At 42.3% G+C, this 21,484-nt stretch overlaps 1 protein-coding gene across 1 annotated transcript in view; it reads left to right on the top strand.

Annotated features, from left to right (window-relative positions):
• epha10 (EPH receptor A10) overlaps positions 1 to 21,484 on the top strand; it is a gene marked incomplete at both ends in the record, with an annotated part of 179,559 nt that overhangs the window by 92,351 nt on the left and 65,724 nt on the right. The window contains one exon of the mRNA XM_080485678.1: positions 21,010 to 21,165. Coding sequence (XP_080341804.1) covers positions 21,010 to 21,165 — 156 coding nt within the window. The remainder of the gene's footprint in view (positions 1 to 21,009; positions 21,166 to 21,484) is intronic.

Raw genomic sequence — 21,484 nt, forward strand, 5'->3', positions numbered from 1 at the left:
ACCGGTGGTTTAGCCACATGCATACGTACTTCTTGAGTGGGCCGAACCGGTTAAATATTGCCACAATAACCTTTAACTTTTTGTTGTTGTTGTGGCACAGATTTTGAAAATGTTCACAAAACCAAATAATCACTACCTAAATTGACTATAATCTCAAAATAAAGCCAATTCTAATGAATCCCTCTGGTGCAAAACACAGTGAAATATCCAGAAACCCTCTCCTGGAGCTGTTGCATTCTGGGTGTTTTTACACCCTGACATCTTGGCTTTGAGGCGAGTTTGATATTCACCAGGTCTTTCATGGCAGCGTCACCGATTTCTCAGTTGGGGTCTCTGTGTTGTGCTGTGTCCACTACTCTTTAGAGATTTGTTAAAAATCTATGTTTTCTGGGTTGTTTTTGACCCACGGGCCTTTGTTTGATATTATGTTATATAGGTTTGATATTATTATTACTGATGAGTAAATGGATGGGATAAAGTATGCTCAAATACATTGAAAAAAGAGTAAATTGAGTGTTCCTGAGTACAATGACCCAAGCTAACCTGTTTGACTACATTATAATTAATGTTATTTTGGATTTTCTCCATACTCTTTCTAAATGTATGAAGTTTTTTTATGGTTGATGGAACCTCTTTGTTATATCTAACTCTTTAAGTACGCCATTTCGTGGGGGTTGCAGGAACACAGCCCAGGTGATTTAAAGTCACCAATCAAAAGGTGTGTTTTTTGGAGGGTTTGAGAAAAGCAATGCTCCCAGGGAGAACATGCATACTGCAAACAGAAAACAACCCGGAGTTCATCCAGCGATCGTCTTTCGCAGTAACCACCGCAACACTGTGCAGCCTTGAATACTGCGTTCAAGATCCATTTATGTGTTGCTTTTTCACAGCATACAGAAATATCCTGAAGTGAGTAAAATGAAGGCATAGTTTGAATCAATAGTGACTGCAGTTTTGGCTGTATGGAGAACAAGGAACTTGAACTGTATAGTGATCATCTCTGTAGCCATTTCAGTGCTGCCCCCGCAGCAAGGCTTAGTTAAAAATATAGATGGAACCTGACCACACACACACACACACACACACACACACACACACACACACACACACACACACACACACACACACACACACACACACACACACACACACACATACACACACACACACACACTCTCTCTCACCTAGTCCGTTTGGGCTTGCCTCGCAGCGATGGAGAGCTCCGAGAGAGGAGTGTGTCAGCCAACAGGAAAGCAGATCGGGGGAGTGAGGGAAAAAAAAAAAAAAGGCAAAACAAATGCAAACGGAGAAATGATGCTACAAGCGCTTCAGGGGAAGGACAAATCGATACGCTCGCACACATAACACTCCCACGCACCAGCTAAATAATGCTGCCAGTTTGTCTTCCCTTCTCCCTCCATGACCTCTGTCGTCTTTATTCACTGTGTGGAGAAAAGTTTATTGTTGTTTTTCGCTAGAAATTAGACTTTCCAGCAGACTTCCTCCGAATGTATTCACCAAACTCTTTCTGCCCATTTTGAAAAGCTCTTTTTTTGTGTTATATTGCAACTGAATCGAGAGACACTTTTCACAGTTCTCTTGGCTCCAAAATCTCTTCTGACACAAAGCGACACTTCCAGTCTGTTTGCTGTGTGTGCGGTTTGTTTGGAAAGATCAACCTTTGGCCATGATGTGACTCAACATTTGCAGTCATTAACACTCCAGTATGTCCGGGTCAGGGGGGTCGACAGCAAGTCTGCTCCGCACTCAACTGGACCAAGTCATGACTATAAAAAGACAATGTCTCAAAATCAAACAGTGGCACAGAGACAACCAGGATATTAGTCATAAACACCAATAATAGCTTGAGAGTCATGTATTTATTGCATAATCACATAATTACAGTCATTAGTGGCCCTTTTAGCATTATAACAATACAAGATGTTTTTCTATGCATCTTCAATGCCCTTCGCTGAGTAGTTATACTGAAATGCACATTATTAGAGTTGTTAGCTGTTCTTCATAAGCAAATAAAGGCTGATTTGTGCAAAGATCTCACTATGGATGCTGCCTTCAAGGAGTATATGTGAGTTAAAACTGGATCTGCTGCTCAGTGTTTGACTGTAACTGCTACTGATGGACATGATGGCACTAATGTTCCAAAGTGATGATGAGATCTGTGTTTTTTTTTAACATCAGCAGGAGCCACTTTGTGCCTCTGAGTGACAATGTTGTCAGCAGGCTGTCTGGTTTAATTCACAAGCAGATTCAGTTTGACTGGTTTTTGATGTTGTAGCATCGGAGCATGGAGCCGCCATTTTTCACTGTTTCATGTAAATAACCTCACCTACTGTTTGTTTAAAGATATGTCGCGTGTAATATATAGAAGTGCATCATCCCCCTGTTATTCCTTAGAGCCCTAATTCATTTAACCTTCACCCAATTCTTACCCTCTTCTCCTCTTCATACTTCTTCACCTCATTCTGTACTTCATCCTCCCTTTTCTCCATTCTCCTCCGCATTGTCATCTTCCTCCTCTTCATCTTTTTTAGCTTACTCTCCCTATTCCTCCTGACACTTTATGCCAGAGGTGTCAAGCATAAGGCCTAAACCGGTCCTCAGGTGTGGCCAAACCACCAATCTAATGGTAAAACCCTTGATTTCTGAACAGATTTCTTAAGAGGACCAGACACGAGACTGAGAGCTGAGCTGAGATGTCGGTGCTGAAAAGCCAGCGACCTTGTTGGTATCAAACTCGCCTCTAAGCCATGATGTCAGGGGGTTTGTAGATGCGTGATACAATAGCTATAGGATGTTTCTTGACATTTCACCAGAAGGTTTCATCAAAAGTGGCTTTATGTTTAGATGCTAGTATTTTTATTTTTTTCGTGGAAACGAGAGACATTTCCATCTCTGCACCACAACAAAGAAAAACTTTAAATTTAAAGGTTATTACGGCACTATTTCACCAATCTGGCCCATTGAAGGTGAAATTGCGCTGTTTGTGGCTCCTGCTTTACATCTTCCTCCTCTTCCTCCTCCTCCTCCTGCTCTTTTTCCCCATACTCTTCATCCTTCTCTTGCACCTCCTCGTACTCCTTATTGTCCTCCTACTCCTCCTCATCCTGCCGTTCTTTGCTCTCTTCAGCCTCTCTTACTCCTGCGATGACATCATTCTTGTCCTACTAATCCTCACCACCCTGCTCCCACCCCTCATCTTCCTCATACCATCCTCGTCTTCATCCTCCCCACTCTCCTCCTCACCTTGTCGATATGTTCCTTCTTCTGCCTCGACCTACTTTTCCTCTTCGTCCCTCCAACTCGTCCTCAATCCCACAATCCTCCTCATCATCTTCAAACCCTCTCGTTCCCCTCGTCCTCCTCCATCCTGCCTCGCCTTCCTCCATGATTCTCCTCTTCATCTTCTCAGTGTGGGCAAAGAAACAAATTTGGAAGTTTAGTTTGACATTCAAAACACGAAAAAAGGAAGAAAAAACCCTTTGATGTGTAATTTGTTCTTCATGCATTAATATCCACACGCCTTTAGACAGCAGAGTCCCGTTTGTTTCCGTTGGACTGTTTATCCACCTCTTTTAAATCCAGTCTCACTGTGCAGCGAGTCTCCAGCCACCTGTTTGTCTTCCTCCTACCGCTTTTCAAATTCGAGCCTCACCACGGCTCTCTGGCTGTATTAAGCATTGCTGCTGACGGCGCTAAGCGAGGCAGTAAATAGCACAGTAAAGTGGGTCTCCAAACGTCTGCCATGTCTGCTCACTCGTTTCTTTTTGTTTTTTTTTCATTCTGTATGCGGCTGACTTTCAGTGTTAAGCCTTTTTCAACCGCATCCCTTCAATTTCTGAATGTCTTCCTGCGTCAGACGCCTCCCCGAGACCCACGTGGACGAGGATACATATAAACAGGCATGCATCATCGTGTCCACGGAGAAACGCGCTCATGCAATCTGATGGTCCTTGAGTCACTTCGCTGGATGACTCACTGTCTGGTTCAGTCGGTCCCCACGTGATTCGCCGTCTGGAATATTTCTGCCAAAGACCCCGGGAGAGATTTGTGTGTATGTTAATGTACAGTATATGTGCATTAGAAGTTGAAATACAAAAATAACCCAAAAAACACACAGAGATTTACTTACCTTCATTTGATCTGCTCATCTGTCTTTTTCTTTGACTTCTACCCTTTCCCTTCATCCCGTCTTTTCTACTCTCCTAAATTGCATGACTTCTATCCCCCCCCCGACTCCTCATGACGCCGTGTTGCATGTCTTAATTAAACGGCTGCTTAGGAGGAGGAAGGTATTGAGTGTAGATTGGGTGTGTGGGTGGGGGTGGGGAAAAGATGGGTGGTGGGGATTAATGAAAGAAGAGTCCGTTAATTACACAGCAAGGTCAAGGCCGCTTTACCTTCACAGCTTAATTGTGGCCCCCTGATTGTGTGGCGAGGCCTCAGTTTTAATTCCAAATAGTGGGCAGACTGAACTGTGTTAATTGTTGCAGTGAATACAAGTGGCATCATCTCGCTGAGTGTGTGTCTTTTAATATTGCTAACGTGCACTGTAATTTCATGGATGGGCTGCATTGGTGCCAAAACCATTGGATCATATTATCATATTAATACTCCTGAAATGTTTATATCAAAGCAACCTAAACTTTTGTCATCTTTATTTGAGATTTAAGGAAGCTTAACATGTATGTCTGTGATGAAGAAATCCATGTGTGCAAGTATGAAAGAGAGGACGAGTGATGTCAGCGGTTTGGAGATGCTTTAATAATAATGTAAGTAAATTATGTTCTGCCAAAATATCAAGAGGAGGAGACAGGTTAGCGGTAAGGAGACGAATTCACTTTCTAGTGGTTTTCCAACAGAAATATTCATCCATTCCAGCTCACACAGACACAGCAGATACTGACAATCAGAGATGATGTAGATGATGGTGTAGTACAATAAACTTTGAATTCAACGTTTTTGGACCAACGAGACCCTTGTGAAATTGTTGAAAATCTTTAAATAAGTGGTATCTGTGCATTCCTAGCGTTTTGTGTTGAAAAGACTGCAATCCAACAACTATTTATCTTTTCAACTTTCTTGAGAATCTCTGGTCTACAATCAATGGTTCATTTGAATTCATTCTTTTCTAATCTTTGGTCCAATTTCTTCATTATGGTGAGCAATTTCTGAGCTGTGATTGTTCCAGGAAGACTTTGTTGTCGATAAACTGTTGTGATTACTGTGTTTTTGCAGAGGGAAACAGTGAATTTGAAGCTGAAAATCAGTTTAAATTGCTGCTTTTGTTAAAATAAATCATTGCAATTTTGGCTAATACCCAGCAAAGATTGAAAGTGGTGAACTTTTAAATTGCTGAATGCATGCCGCTCACATTTATGTATAGGTTTTTTTTTTTTTTAATCCCCGCCATGGAGTGAAGCCATTAAACCTAACGGGGGCGGGGAGGGTGGGAGGATCGGCCTACCTCATCCATCTCCTTGATGGACCAACTGTTCCTCATCACATGGGGTCTCATGCACTCCCGCGCACACGCACAACCACACACACTGCGCACACCCTCTGAAAATATTTTAACTGTCGTCTGCTCTGGCCGTGACTCCCCCTGCCTGTAAAAACACTTAATCAGCCGTATGGTCCAAGCGACCCCCCGCCAGTGTCTCCATCCATCTCTGCACCCATTCAGCTTTTTAATAACTTCGGATCGGGGACACTGGATCTGAAATGTGGCAGAGAATGAGCGATGAGCTGGGAATAGGTTTGCTTTAGATGCTCCATTGAACACTATGTAGACGTTATTGAAACTTGTGTCAAACAAGGTTGTTTTACTGGAGGAAAAAAAAAGTAGTGTGCCTGGTACTTTTTGAATATAATCAAGCATATTATCAAGCACTCAATAAAAAAAGAATAACCTGTGTGAAATTGTAGATGTAGAAATTTAACAAGTACAGCAAAATGGAGACTGGCATCTCTGCAACGCACATGAACAATCTAAATAAGAAGTATAAAACACAACAAAAGCAAAGGAATAATGGAAACATTTATGGCAAACTGGTTGTAAAGTTGCAGGGATAGTCTGATGAATGGCAATATTCATAGTTGGTACTGAATCGCTATAAGAGTCCTGTTAGTGGTCATGACTGGCTGGTTATGACTGAATGAAAACAGATGTTAAAGGGCCATGTTTGGTGGTTAGACAAGATAAGAAATTTGATGATCTTAACACTTTCAATAGATTCTAGTTCTCCGAGGTGGAGGTGGGCTGTTCTGCTTCAGCCCTGTTTACATAGCAACAATCATCCGCAAACACAAGTTTTGCATTTCAAGTACAGACGGCAGCGATTTAAAATCCAGTGCCTCCAAAGCACTAAAGAATGATGAAGACACTGCAGCCCTTTAGTTGGCGCTGTGTTTAAGTTAAACTCAAGCATGCAAACAGAACTGTACGAGCAAGTCTTGAAGAGTGTGGTGTCAGCCGGCTCATTATCTATGTAGAAGATGTCTCCACGTATGCAGATGATGGTGTAGTAAATGTACAATTTGTTGGAGAAGAGCTGTGAAAGTGACCAGAGTGAGCAGTTCAAACATGAATCCCTCCCTTGTTGTCGATCTGCACATACAGGTGCAGAAAAACAGTTAATTTCCAGAAGTCCACAGCCATGTCGTCTTGAAGATCGAGAAGAATATACATTTTTATGCGCGATAACCAAACTTTCTATCATAACCTGTTAAGATACAGATGCAATCATTGGTTTTTATGCACATTACAAGACAGATGAAGAATATTTTTCTTCGGAGGCAACGATCCCTTCCTTGGTTGGCTTTTCCTATCCAGCTGTGTCGGGCACTGAGGTGAATAATTAAGAATTTCTTTTGAGTTTTGGAATATGTATGTGCAGTGGAGAAAAATCTCCAGAACAGAAGAACACACACAGACGCACACAAAAAAAGAAAACCTGTAACTAAAATAATCCATTACGGTTTCCCCTTTTAAACTGCTGTACTTGCAGAGTTGAGTTTTGTAACAAGTAGCTGTTTGTCTCTGTGAATTCGACTGTACAGACTATAATGGAGTCGGCTAAATGGATTTCTAATATTTTGTCTTGTTTATGGAGTGTTGGAAATGGCACAAACTGCACACACACAAAAACAGAACAAGCCAAAATAGTGCCAACCAGCAGATGGCTGTTCCCATTCAAAAAGAGCCTTTGTCAGAGGATAATGTTTGCAAATGAAATCTACACCTCTCACTCTCTGCTCTGCGTGAATGCAGACATGCAGCAGCACACTCTCTTCTCATTCCCGCACATTACGCTTTAAAACGCTGTGAGCGAGGCATGCCGCCCTCACGCAGGCACTCATATAAAATGACACTGAATGAGCACACTGATATGCACCTTTCCTTATCCTGGTTGGCTCTAAGTGACTCTAATAGACCTGTTTTCCAGGGATGAGGAGTTATCTGATTACCCTTGACCTCCTCCTTTAACAATTTGACAAGATATTAGATTGAATGAAGAGCTCGACAGCATTTTCTGCCCCTACTCTCCTCTCCTCCGCTGTGCTTAAGAGTATGCGCCACGCTCACCCATCCATACTCTTTGGAATCACATTTAACTGGCTGATTTTGTCCGTATCTGGGTCACAGTCTTAATGAAAATGGCTGATTCGAGTGGGGCGAATAAAAATGGAATGTCATTAGTAGGCGAGACTCATTCGAGTTCACATCCCAGATTTAAATAGCTGATTCAAAGAAATCAAATGTAACTGGTGTGTCATAACAGACTGCAGGCTGGAGATTAGGCTTGTTAATTTCCTTAACCGAGTCAGAATATAAGAACCCTACTGGAAAACAAAAACTCCACTTTGCTCTCCATATCTTTTGCTAAAGCTTTCGCCAGAGAATTAGATTCGCTTCCAGTTGCATATCATATTAAATATTTAGGAAATTTACAATCTCGTCATGTGTCACAATGGTGTTATCCCAGATAGACGCTTCCCAGTTAGACGCTAGTGTTTTTTTCCCAGCTAGACACTTTCCATTGAGACGCCTTATTAAAATAAGTTAATTATTTGTAACATTTCAGTGACCTAGGATGAATAGTAATGTATTTTTTACACATAACGACACATAGTTCCTTTGAAATAGTAGCTCAACATTGATTTTAAATCATGGCCGGGGAAAGAAAAAAAAAAAGCCGGGTCCCAAAGTCTAGGCATATATATCGCATCGGTCAAAAAATGCGTCATGAAGATGGAAAAAACAAACACACAAGTCGCGGTGTACTATGTCGCATTTATTTGGAAATGTAATTCACAATTCAATCCATTACTCAAGCTACACAATAAAACACAGAATGGACCGAAGCCACAGTTTCAGAAATACTGAGGTCCACAACTCGTTATCCATCAGTCGCAACCGAAATAAAGACCAAAATTCAATTGAGATTTAAACATTTAAAACAATGATTTCAGCATATGTTGTGAACATGTGTGTGAATCCACTCATGAAACCACCCAGTTCCAAAGCATTGTTTTAACTATTTTTAATTACATACACATCGGAAAAATACCGAGGTCTAGACCTTGGTGTCCTCAATGGTAGCTCTGGCCCTGCACACGGAGGTTGAATAAGTATCCTTCATCATTAATAAGGTGTTTATTATCACATGGAACAACGGGTTGAATACGTTCGGTACTTAACTAAACACCTAACTACATAACTAAGTACATAACTAAGCTGTAAAGTTGCACGGCGCATCCTCCCGGTTGCTGTGAAGCTGTGCGCTCCATCCACCATCCAGTCGTCCTGGTCTCCCGCTTGTGTTAAACATCTAGATCCCAGGCTGGAAAATCCACAAAAACATTCATAGCTCTCTTGCTAGTCCACGTGTCAACACAAATAATTCCTCATTTTAAAGCTGAGGTAAAAAGCTCTATCCCGTGGAAGACTTTTCCCTCCTCCCAATAATTCCTCCATGAGTTTTCCACAGGATAGAGCTTTCCGCTGATAGGCCGTACTGCATCTAGGTTTTATATCTATGTTTTAAGAAGCCACCTGGATGCTCAAGGGAGCTTTTCTTTTAAGGTGGTACAGTGTTGCTTAGCAGCATGCAGATTCCCGATGCAAGCCACAGAAAAGACTAAACACATAAATTTAGTTTTATATATATATATATATATATATATATATATATATATGGGAAGCGTCTGTCTGGGATGAAACCGTCACAATGAGGATGCACTGATACCAGTATCTGATAATGCACTTGTACTCATAAAAGATCCCTGTTACAACCCGGCAAGTACAACATGACGTCATGCGGTTTGTAGATTCTTTAAGCTTAATTAGAATGACTAAATTATGACAAAATATCAGGAGGAGGATACAGATTCATACAACACCAGCACCAGGGTAAAAGGTTCGTACTCGTACCTGTCATTTGAAGTAGTATTGGTGCATCCTAAATGCATTTTCACTCAGTGCTGTCTTTCTTGCCTTCCTGGTTCCTACACACAGTAAAGATGTAGTAAAGACAGGCATTTTTGTACATGAAAAATTGGAGGTAGTGAAGAATGACATTACATATTGCCATCGCAAATGGGGAGAGATGTACGCGTTTGAAAGACTGCTGTGTGTATAACCTTCAGCAGCATTACAAATCAATATTACTTCTCTTACCTAAGCCATCTTCACTCTCCGTTTGAAGGAGGAATTGTATTTTAGCGAGGCGTGACAGGCGGGAGAGGCACATGCACGCACGGAGCACGACGGCGCGTTTGAGCAGAACATTGAATCTCATTTTGAAAGCGCTCGACCTGAAATTGCCTGACATTCACATGCAAACATGTTTGCTGACTTGTGGCTGATATGGTTATAATGCAAATGGCTCAGGTGTGTGTGTGTGTGTGTGTGTGTGTGTGTGTGTGTGTGTGTGTGTGTGTGTGTGTGTGTGTGTGTGTGTGTGTGTGTGTGTGTGTGTGTGTGTGTGTGTGTGTGTGTGTGTGTGTGTGTGTGTGTGTGTGTGTGTGTGTGTGTGAGCATCTGGATGCTATGGCGGTCATGACAATAATGAGTATCTGTGGGACGAGGACACTGGAAGCCTCCAGGCCTCCTCGCGCTGCTCAGACGACGGACTCTGTCTTATTTTAAACCGTATTTCCCTCCATATCTCTGCAAAATCAATTTTCTTTTGTTTTGTGTTTGTCCTCTTTTGTCAGTCATTTCTTGTCAATTCACTTTTCCGTGTGGTTTTGGATTTGCAGGCGGGAGGAAAGTAGTCTGCAGGGTGTTTGTGTCTGCATTTGCACTTTAAGGCATGTTCCTGCTTGTGTGCGTGTGCGTGTGTTTGTGTGTGCGTGTGTTTGCTTGCAGGCTCCAGGATAGCCATTGACATAAATAAATTGCTCTGTGCTTCAGCCTCGTGGTAGCCATCAATCACACACAAGGGGGAAACAAAAATACCACAGGACTGTTACGCTGAAGCGCGGATGGTGCAGTCAAGGTCACATGATGAGGTTGAGGTTTATTGCATATCTTACTGATCTACTTACCTGGTGCCTACCGCACATGGAAACTGATTCACTGACGGGTGCACAAAACAACACCCACTAGCTATTTGACGAGTTAATAAATATGGAATTTCGGAAGTGTCTCCCAGATTATGCTCACCAAAAAATGGGAGGTGTTTATGCTAATTGATTAATGGACAATGTGCAATGTCATTCAGATTCCTGCTCGCGAGACGCCGATGAGGGTCGAGGGTCATGCTCAAGGACACAAAGTAGTGGCCTGTCAGTTGTGGGATTCGAACCTTTCCACAATTACTTATCGAACCTCGAGACCGCCACTGCCCAAGCAGCTGTAGGTTTCTGGACATTTCACTGTATTGTGCACCTATTTTACCTGTGGCCTCTGAACTAAACTGTGTTTGACACGTTGAGACATTCAGCCACGTGCACTCTGGACAAAGCCGAGCTGAAGTTGTAGTTGCAGGACTGACGCCAGGGTTGCTGGTTTGCTCAGTAATCACTGCCTGTTCTTCACACGAACTGTCTCCACAGTCTGACACTGCAGAGACGTTACACAACACTTCTTACACATGCGGACATCTGTCTCCGAGCTGTCTTCCTCCAATCCGACGCAATGGAATGAAATGGAAATCAATCCGTGCTGCTTTACAGTATCAAGCAGTCAGATTTGTTTTGGATCATCTGCCAAGAGTCTCAGTGCGATTGTCTGTTAAACCTATAGCTTTAATACATAAAAAGAAACGCTGTTTGTTAGGGCAACGTGTAATGTCTACGAATCGAGCATATGTGTGTCTGTGAGATGGGAAACCGAGCAGAAGAGGCGATAATATCCTGAAATTGTTCCCTCTCAGGCGTTTTTGTTCCACGGCCTCTGATAAATGCAGGGGAAAATGACAGCAGGAGCAGAAGTCAGGGTGTTGGTGGGTGGGTGGGGGGGTGGGGGGGGCAGGAGACGAAGACGAGGGGGGCAGAGTTTGGCAGCGGGCTGATAGCAGTCAAGAGCTATTTCAGAAGATGAGATGGGAGAAAGGTAAACAGCAGAGAGCGGTGAAAACGTGGCAAAAGGAGTCGGTTTGTCAACAGTCTGATTGACTCGTGTGTGTTTGTGTGTACGTTGCTCGATTGAGTCGGTGTGTCTTTGTCAAATACAGATCCTGTGGACCTGCTTCAATAATACATGCTAGAGAGAGTGAAAAAAAAAGACATATTGTGTCTTTAATTTATCTTGTGTGATCCTGTTTTATCCCTTTTAGGAAGTAATCATATTGTAAGACAACACAATAAAACATTGGGGAGTGGAGGAAGACAGTTTTTTTGGTCTCTGAATGCATCATTTTTTTTAATAGTGATTTAATAGCTTTAAATAGATTTAAAAGAAGAAACTTTTGCATTAGATTGTGAAGATGCAGGTTTCTTTCAAACCAAAATCAAACGTGCTGGACATTTCATGTGGGTGTAATGACATTAAATTGTACGTACATGTTATTGGGAATTGATGTGAGTACAAAAGATGAGGTTTGCTAAGTGATTGTGTCTGATGTTGGAATCAGTTGTTTGCAGATGATGTTGATGTTTGCAGGTATCGATTGTAAATCAATGCAAAGTCCCGCAAAAAGTTGATTTGTTGTCATTGTGTTAATAAAAGTATAACATAGAAATATAACATTTTTAGTTCAATTAATTGGGGATGTACCCGTATCAGTGAGGCTAGAATGCGAGGGGAAGTACACAGACTCATGCTTGTACTCGTCATTTAAAAAAGTAGCATCGGTGCGTCCTTTTCCGTTAACGTCAGGGTTCGGTTGACTTTACGTTTAACGTTTGCTTTTGTATGTTTGCACCAGCTGTAGTTTTTTGCTATACGAGGTGATATTCTCTGCAGTTTTAATTTATTCAGTAAAGTAATGCAACATTTACAACGAGGGTTTTCAAAGCGTGGCAGGATGAATCCTTCCTCACAGTTTGACCCACATTTCGCCTCCCAAGTGCCTCCGAGTGATAATTTTATGTTGAATGCTGTAAATCCAAACTTTCTGTTTTTTTTAAACTTCATTGTATATTTATGAATTTCTTTTTTTCGGATCTGAAGGAGCTGAACTCTTGTCATGCTCTATGACTTCATGACTCCTACTTTTACTTGGTGTGTTTTCGAGATGCAGATATTATTTTTCCCAGTAGTGTGGCTGATGTTTGGACATGATGTGTCAGTGTGTTGCTGTTTATTTGCTTTAAAGCCACACAGTTGATAGAGGTGCAAACAAAGGCTGCAAATTTCTCCTTATTTTGTAATTGTTTGATTTTGCGAAAATATAAAACTTTTATCACGTTTACTCTGCACCACAACCAAGGAAAACTTTCAAGTTTAAATTTGAAACCTTGTTGTGGCACTATTTGACCAGTTGGACTGTATGTCATCGCTGAAATAAATGTTAGTGACGCAGTTAATCCCGTGTGTCGGTCTCTGCACACGCTCCTTTTCATTTGTCACTCCAAATAGTTTTGTCCCAGTTTTTCCATCTTTAAAGCGGGATGACTGTGAGCACGAAATGTGTTTGATCCCCTTCCTGGTTCAGGTGCTTTCATTCGTCTGCCTTCAGATGCTCGTTGCTCAGGCCCCTTTGTTGCTGGGATGTAACATGACAGCTCTTTGTTGTGTCCAATTTGTGATGTAACGACTTTGGTTTTGCTAAATGTTCGCTGTTTGAGTGTGTCTGCAGAAGGGTCCATCCACGTCTGCTGTGGTTTAGACAGATCTGCAGCGTAGAGCTTGTCCACAGCACTGCTGACATTAAAACCCCTCAGCGCCGGCGGCGTTGTTCGCTTGTTGCCCTCCTGTGTTCTCAGTGTGGTGTCGTTCTACGGTAACGGGGCAGAGCAGAGAACGAGGCTCCGCTTCCGCAGCGACGCTGCAAGTGACACCGCGTCGTCTTTGCGCTTTCGCCGACAAGAGTTTCACGTTTGGAAACAAACGATGTCTATTTCTACAGAAGCCGCAGAAACGCAGACAGTGATGTAGTGAGCACGTGGGACCACCAGTCCGTTGTCGTGTAAACCGACACCCAAAACGCAAAGAAGGTTTTGTGATTTCTTGTGGACACGGGGCCTGAGATGATGAAGTGAAAACACTGAGCTGCAGGGAGCAGTTCGGTCGGTCCCTCCTCAGATCAGCAGCCAGTCTGTGGGTGGACGTGAGCAAGGTCTTTACTTGGAGCTAATAACGGGGATTTATGTTGTAATTCCCGGCTCGGTCGCATCTACCAAGCAGCGACACATGCAGACAGGTTGTGACACTGAGCAGAGTGCAAGAAAAAAGTGTTTCCTCCACGAGGCAGACGCAGTAAAGTGTCACAAAATTGCTTTTTCTTTCCATCAGTCACTTTATGTCGACAGGTATCTCCGGAAAACTGATAGCTGAAGAACTCGTTATGAGCTCTGGTGCCTTGGTCGGCCATTTGGAAAGGAAATATTACTACTTTACATTATTATTTTCTATTTCTCAGACAATAATTTAATTGTATTCAAATGAAATGTACAGTATTATAGTAATACATGATTGTTCCAGATTGAGGACCTCGTCTAACCAGTCTTTACTAAAATCTCTCAAACTTTTCTCTACTTAACTTTTATCAGAACTGAGTTCTTGTCACACATTGTGCTTCACTTTGGAGTTTAGAGCTGCAGCTGCTTTCTCAGAGATGCATAGATTTAGCCTTTTTTCTTTTTTCTTTATGCTCATGTACAGCATGATGGGATCTTCTTTTATTTTTAATCATATATAGTCAAACATCTTCATCCGAATAAATGTTACCAGATTTCCCTTTATTGAGATGATTCAAATATAGAGTACAATTCCAGAGCTATACTGTTATTAGCCAAGCTGAAATACTTTTTATTGCCTCAAAACATTTACTGACCTCCAGACTTCTATATAAAGCAGAGCTGGCCAAATTTGTTTTCACTTAAATGGATTTAAGAAAAAATCTTTTCCTTATAGAGTTTTTAACATCAATATAAATAATAAGGTAGAAATATGTGTTTGACTTCCCTCATGTTTTGATTTTAGTCAATTTCGTTATTAATCGTTTGGTTTTTGGGAAAATAGAGACATTTTCATCGTGTATACTCTGCGTGGCAACAAAGACAAACTTTAAATTTAAAGGTTATTCTGGCACAATTTTAGCGTTTCGCTCCCCTTCAAAATAAAATAGGACTGAATGTGATCAAAACAAGAGCATTTATTTGAGATTTTAGCTCAAAAACACAAATTAAAAGTAACAATGATTTGTGAAAAGAAAGTGATATTCCCCTAATGAAAAGTTCCATTTTGGACCAATTTTCCACTTTTGAAAGGAAAATGAATAAGAGTCTTAATCAAAGATCGTCAGTGGGATTTATTTGTTTTTCCTCTCCCAGGCTGATGATTCACACTGGAAACCACCCAAACCTCATTTCCCAAAAGCCCCAGAGGATTCAAATATTTGAGCTCGCAACAGTAATTTAAAACTTTTTATTGTGGTCCAGTGTGGTACAAATCCAAACTCTCTCGCCAAGTTATTGTTCTGTAAGTAAATATCTTTAGTATATTTTAATTAATGACTGTTAATTTATGGAGGAGAAATGAGATTCAATAAGTTATACTTCGTCATATCCTTTTTAAATGGGAAAATATAGTTTTCCTTCATTCGTCTCACTTCTCTGTGTTGTTATAGTAGGATTTGAATATGCTGTTTATGTTCTATTGCAAATAAATTTATCGGATTTGTAAATTAATTTATTACTTTTCTTAAATTTTAATTCAACACAGTGTCTCAACTTTGGTGGAATTGTGGTTTAACATTTCTTTCTTTCGCCCTAAACCATCACATAAGTCGACAGCTTGCGGGTGTGAGATAATATTTACATATTATATTCATAAGTAAATATCTTTTATTGAGAAACTCGTTCCTTCATCTCATGCGCCAGTCGTTGAGACTCCCACCGGAACGGAATAGTTTGACCTAACCTGCCGCCCGTTCCTCTTCATCCCGACTAAACGTCTTGAGTTTTGTGAGCAGAAGAAAACCTCCAAAGCAGATTTTTTTAATGAGAATTCATTCTGCGGATGTTAACGCTGCACACCAGCTGAAAGAATTAGCATCAGGATCGGCATCATCCTCACGGAGGGCGCTGATCTGAATTAAACCTCACTGAATTATTGATTTCCAACTGCTGGAATCAAATCCCTGCATGACCTTCAGGCCGCCACCTCCTGTACTCTTCCTCTTTTTGTCCCGGTTTCTTTAAACTTAAAAAAAAAAAAATACATGCATGTAAAACCAGCGTGGATTAAAACTGAGTGTTACTGTGGGTTTTTTTTTTTTAGATTTTCCACCCTGTTGTTTTTTTGTGTGTGGGCGCGTGCGTGCGTCTAAAGCAAACCTCTTATGAGGTTATTAATATTTATTAACGTGTGCTGTCAGGGAAGCAAAGAAACAATTCATTGCTCACGTTTATTGTATTAAGTGCTTCATGATTTATTAATGGGCATGTTTAAGGTTAGAGGAAAGAAAGGGGAAAATGGGAGAGAAGGGCAAACTATAAATTGATTCCTCCCACAAAGACAAAAGTCTATTAAAGTAATTTGTAAGCTCATTCAAATATGGATTCTGCAGCCTTTTTAACTTTTTATTCATTAAATGGTAAAACTGTTGGCGTATCTCAAACTGTCGGTGTGTAATCATGAATTTTTAATTTTCACTTATCTGATCAGATTGATAACGAGTCTTTCTTTCATTTTCCTAATTTGGCCGACCCAGCGGCTCATGGCGAAGCTATTGTTGCATGTATATTCCCACTGTGGACGACCTCGCTGTCATTCACCGTCACTCGCTCTATCCCTTGTGCATTACGTGCTTTTGCTTATCTATTTTCCTGCTGCTTTTCTGTCTGACGGTGTCCATTTGTCGTTCCTATTCAATGTCCACTCTGCGTACGGTACCCTGTCTCTCTGATTCCGTCTGGTTGTCTCTGTCTCGCCTAACAATTTCTCACAGCAGGTGGTCCACTGCTTCGTCCCTCCCCCGTATCCCCTATAGGATCTTCATGTTGCTGCATATCTATATTATTATTACACCTCGAAAAAATATGTCTGCTTGTGTGTGTCTCTGTTTCTGTGTGTGTACATGTGCTGCCATGTTCCACTTAATCGAGGCTCCCAGTCAGCACATAGGACAAATTGATCAGTTGGTTTGCCAGCTGTCCTGGCAGATCTCTCCTTCTGTCTCTCTGTTTCTCCCACCACCCCCTCCTCGCCTCGTTTCTCTCACTCAAGCCCTCGTTTCCAGTTTAACTTGTATACCTTGGCAAGGAAGAAGCAAAGTCTTCTAATGACTGCAGCGATCATCCTTCCAAGCGTCTATTTTTCTTTGCAGTCGGGCGCCTTTTCGAGTCTCGACATTCTCCCGTTGGCAGATGGCCGCCGGCCCGTTTTGACTGACGTGACCTTGCCTGGCGTTGGCTGCTTGGCGGCCGTCGGGCTGATCCCCTCCACTGTGGAGAATGATGGGCATCGTGCAAAGCCAGCTTCTTTTGTTATCTGAGCTGCACATATTGTCTTGATTCGTCCCCTATCATTAGACACACATTTCCAAGGTGGGCTCGCAAAAAATGTGTATCCGCGCTGAATCGAAGCGATAAGTCGGAGCCGCAGCCAGCCACGAATATGGCCAGCCTGCTTTTTAAGTGTGATAGGTGGGAAAATGCAAAAAACCCATTTCTGTCCTCATAGATCTATGCATAATTTCGCCTTGATTTGGGTGCTATTCACGCTTGATGTTCTTGGCGTGGTGAGGGAGGGATGGTGGCGGCGCAGGCTGGAACAAAGAGCGTCTACTCCAGCGCCGGCTGACAGGTTGTGTGTGTGTCTGTGTGTGTGTGTGTGTTTGTGTTTCTCTAATGTCTTCATGCTTGGCTGTGCTGTGAACTGAAAGCGAGAGGCCTCCTTTTGAATTTTTTTCCCGATGTAATGACGGACATTAGAGCGTCGATTACAAGGTCCTTCCACCCTCAGATACGCAGCACAGGAAGGAGGCACGCAGGTACACAGTCACATGTCGGCTCTCGCTCTGGCCTGGGCTCGGAGAAGCTGTTGATCATTGTGTGGATGTGAGGCGTGAGCCGGGATAACAGAAGCTGATCCGTTATTGAGTCGGTGTCTTAACGGACATCTGTAAGACAAAACCAAAGTCTCACCGTAGGTTGGTGCTCTGTGTGCTATTGACAGGTTTTAACTGTGACACTGTGCCCGAGGAAGGATCCTTCTCCAGAAAGCTTCTCTTGCTGTGAAGGATACACACTGGACATGTCACCAGAACTAGTAATAATGGCACTACTGTGACTCCTAATGAACCTAATAACGATAACCAAAGCAATGCGAGCAATTATAGGACTTTGACTTCTATCACTGAGACAGGATTCTACCAAATATTGTTGACAACAACTATTGTTGCCATTAAGTATGTTTACGTGACGTTTTCGAGTGAAAACTGAAAAGTTTCATGCTGTTTTAGGGGCCTGTTGCATGTTGCTTGGCCCGAGTGGAGTCAATGAAAATGCAACTTTTATAAAACGCTTCCAGCCCGTCTCCATGGAAACGAGGGAAAGCACAACGTTTTTTTTTAATTGCTGATACTGCGCAACACAGTCGTAGTAAATAGTTCTTCTGCACATGCTCAGTAGATGGACAAAAGGAACAATGTTTCTTTCATATTGTCATGGCTCCCTGTCCATATCCTCCTGGGACTGGGTAGTTTTATTTTGACAGTCGCCGTATTAACAATCCAAATTGGTCGTCTGTCCACGAGAATGTTCGTGTACAAAGATTGTTAATGTTTATCGAATATTGTTCTGTGCTGCATGTGTGTGTGGTTTCAATACAAAAACAAACAACAGCACCCACTAGTGGTCCAACATGATAAATACATTGTTTTTAGCATTTTTGCCATTTCCATGTAAACGGACATCGATTTCAAAACGTTGCTGAATAAACACAAAACTTTTCTGGAACTAAAAAGGCACCTGAAATATTGTTCTGTAAACAAGTCCTAATAATACTACTACTACTTCTTATCATTGATGCCACCATAACTGCTACTAATGATACTATTACCATATTTCTCAGAAAAAAAGAAAATAGTTGGACTAACTTATCTGAATTGCTTCAATTGGTAACATCTAAATGAATTTTCAATATTAATTAACTTCATTAACTAAACTCAAGTTAATGAATTAGATCAAGTTTGAAGAACTTGATTCAGTGTACTATGACGTATACTAATGATACAATTATATCTAATGAATGTGACTGATACCAATGATAAGATTATGACTACTAACAATGCTACCATGACTATTACTCATGATACTACTATGACTGCTACTACCAATACTACTTCACTGTTTACAACTACTACAATGATGATCAGTCATAGTAGCATCGATATTGTTCGCAGTACTACAATGATTAATATAAACAATACTAATGATACTACTGTACTCACTAATTATACTCCTGCTAATGATACTACTGTGGCTTCTACTGAAGACGGCAAAAATAACCATCCAATCATCTTCTTTACCCTTTTGAGCAGTTCAGGTTTGAGTGGCGCTGGAGCTGATGCCAGAGTACACACCCTGAGCAGGTCCATCACAGGGACAAAACACAGAAAAACACTCACCTTCACATCTGTGGGTAATTTAGGATCGCCAACTAACCTCACATGCATGTTTATGGACTGTGGCATTAAACCGACCCAGTGGAAACATGCAAGGAAGTTGTGGCTCAGAACTCAATCCCACAGAACTACACCACTGTCATGGTAACCATGATATTTAATTATAGCGTACATTGTGGGAGCGGGAATATCGGGGGTTAAATGAGAAATAGATTGCACAAAGAGAAGCCACGTATAGATGTATTAAGAGATCGATAATAGATCAGAGATTTGAGAAGAATAAAGGAGAGTGCATGCTGGAGTTGGTAATATGGGCCTGCTGTTTAGAATCCGGTCTCAGAAGAAGGGAGACCTGAGTGTGGAGCGATAGCCGGCTCCCTGATTTCACACCCATTATCACCCGCTACAAAGGCACGGCAAGTGGAAAATGAAACTGCATGCGGAGAGAGTGTAAAATAAGCCGCTCTCAGCCTGTTCGAGAGCGCGTCTTTCAACACTGCACATTGTCACACATGCACTGATAAGCTTCTGGTGTCGGGGTGTGTTCTTGCATGCTGCACCTGTAAGTTCATGACTGCTTATCACCTTTGGCCATGTTGTCACCTTGGCGGCGCCATGCGGAGCGGCTGAGCGTCACTCCTGACTGTAGAGCTTTGTGGTTGCATTGCCTGCACACTGCCGGTGCTGGTATTCATTTGCCTCGCTGGTTCACTCCAGCAGCATCCTCCGACGCCACTTGCCGAGGCCACTGATCACACGTAATGTGAGAATTGTGTTTGTCAGATGGATTTAGCCAAAGTCTCCTCTACTTTTCTCTCCTAATCCTATCTTTTATCTCCTCTGTACTTCCCTGTGGATTCACTTTCTTTCTGTTTTTTCCCCCCTATTCATTCTTAATTTTCTCTCTCATGTGTTGGTAGGGAGATTAGAGCAGTTTTTTTTTCAGAGGCTTTAATGCGGCTGTGCTTTGTGAAGTCAGGGAGTTACAAATTAAAATCCAGCCGTCTTCAGCGCTGCTTTATCCAACTCAGTTCATGAGGGGCTGGAGTCGATCCCAGCTGGCTGTTCTAAGGCAGGGAATACCCTCAACAGTCCACCAGAGGAAACACACTCTCACACACTCTGACTGTCACACCGACGGGTTGTTTACCAAGTAGCCTTGCTTTTGTTCTGTGGGAGGAAATAAAAGTATCAGTTCAAACCTGCAAGAACATGCAAACTCCACTCAAAGAGCCTAAAACTCAGCTCATCTGGGTTTTTCTCACTATACTTCACCTCCCTGTGCTGCTTTCTCGCTGCTCACTCAGATTTGAGGAGGAATTCTTCGCTGCAGATAAAAGTTTTCTTCCCACGCAGAGTGCACCGCGGGCGCTGAGGTTTTTGTCACCTTTTACTGAGTCGAACTCAAAAGTAATGTCTTCATATCGCTGCACGGTCCGGCTCGCTCCCGCGCTGTCGCCGGTCGTTGACGTCCCGCGACGGATACGTCATTGTTCCGAGAGTCTCATGCGACAAAATCAGTTTGGTAACACAGTACCGCAGCCTGCTTGTGGGAAAGTAACAGTTATCGAATTGGTGTTTTTGCAAAAGCGATCCCCCTCTTTGCTCATTACTTGAAAAAAGTAATCAGATTACATTAACAAGTTACAAGTGACCCGTGGAATTTTCTTTTGCACTTCCATGGAATTGGATTGCACAATGTTGTTGGATTGCACAATGCCTGATCTCCTTTGTGTCTCTCTTACAGCGTGTCCTCCTGGCTCGTACAAGATGTCCTCCAGGCAGCAGGAGTGTTTTCCCTGCCCGGCCAACAGCATCGCGGAGGATGAAGGATCCGTGGTGTGCGTGTGTGAGGAGGACCACTTCAGGACCCCCTTGGACAATCCCTCAGCTCCATGCACACGTAATAAGATCACTCATGCCTTAAACGTCACCTTCCTGCTCTTCCTTTGACCTTGGGGAAATCTGTGTGGCTCCTGTCACTCCACATCTCAGAAATGCTCCATGATTTCATATCGACAGTTTTGCATTAAGTGAGCCAATCTCATATTATCCCTCAAACGCTTTTGCGGCAATCGGTGTTTATCCATAAAGATGGATTTGCTTTACGAGCCCACTCGGACCCGGAGGTTTACCCGTCCTTCACCCGGTGTCCTCTCGTTCACCTGCCCTTCTTCATCTCACCGCCTCGTCTGTCTGACCAGCTTCCCAGTTTCTGCCCC

The sequence above is a fragment of the Lipophrys pholis genome, assembly GCF_963383615.2.
Source record: "Lipophrys pholis genome assembly, chromosome: 17".
Classification (NCBI taxonomy): domain Eukaryota; kingdom Metazoa; phylum Chordata; class Actinopteri; order Blenniiformes; family Blenniidae; genus Lipophrys; species Lipophrys pholis.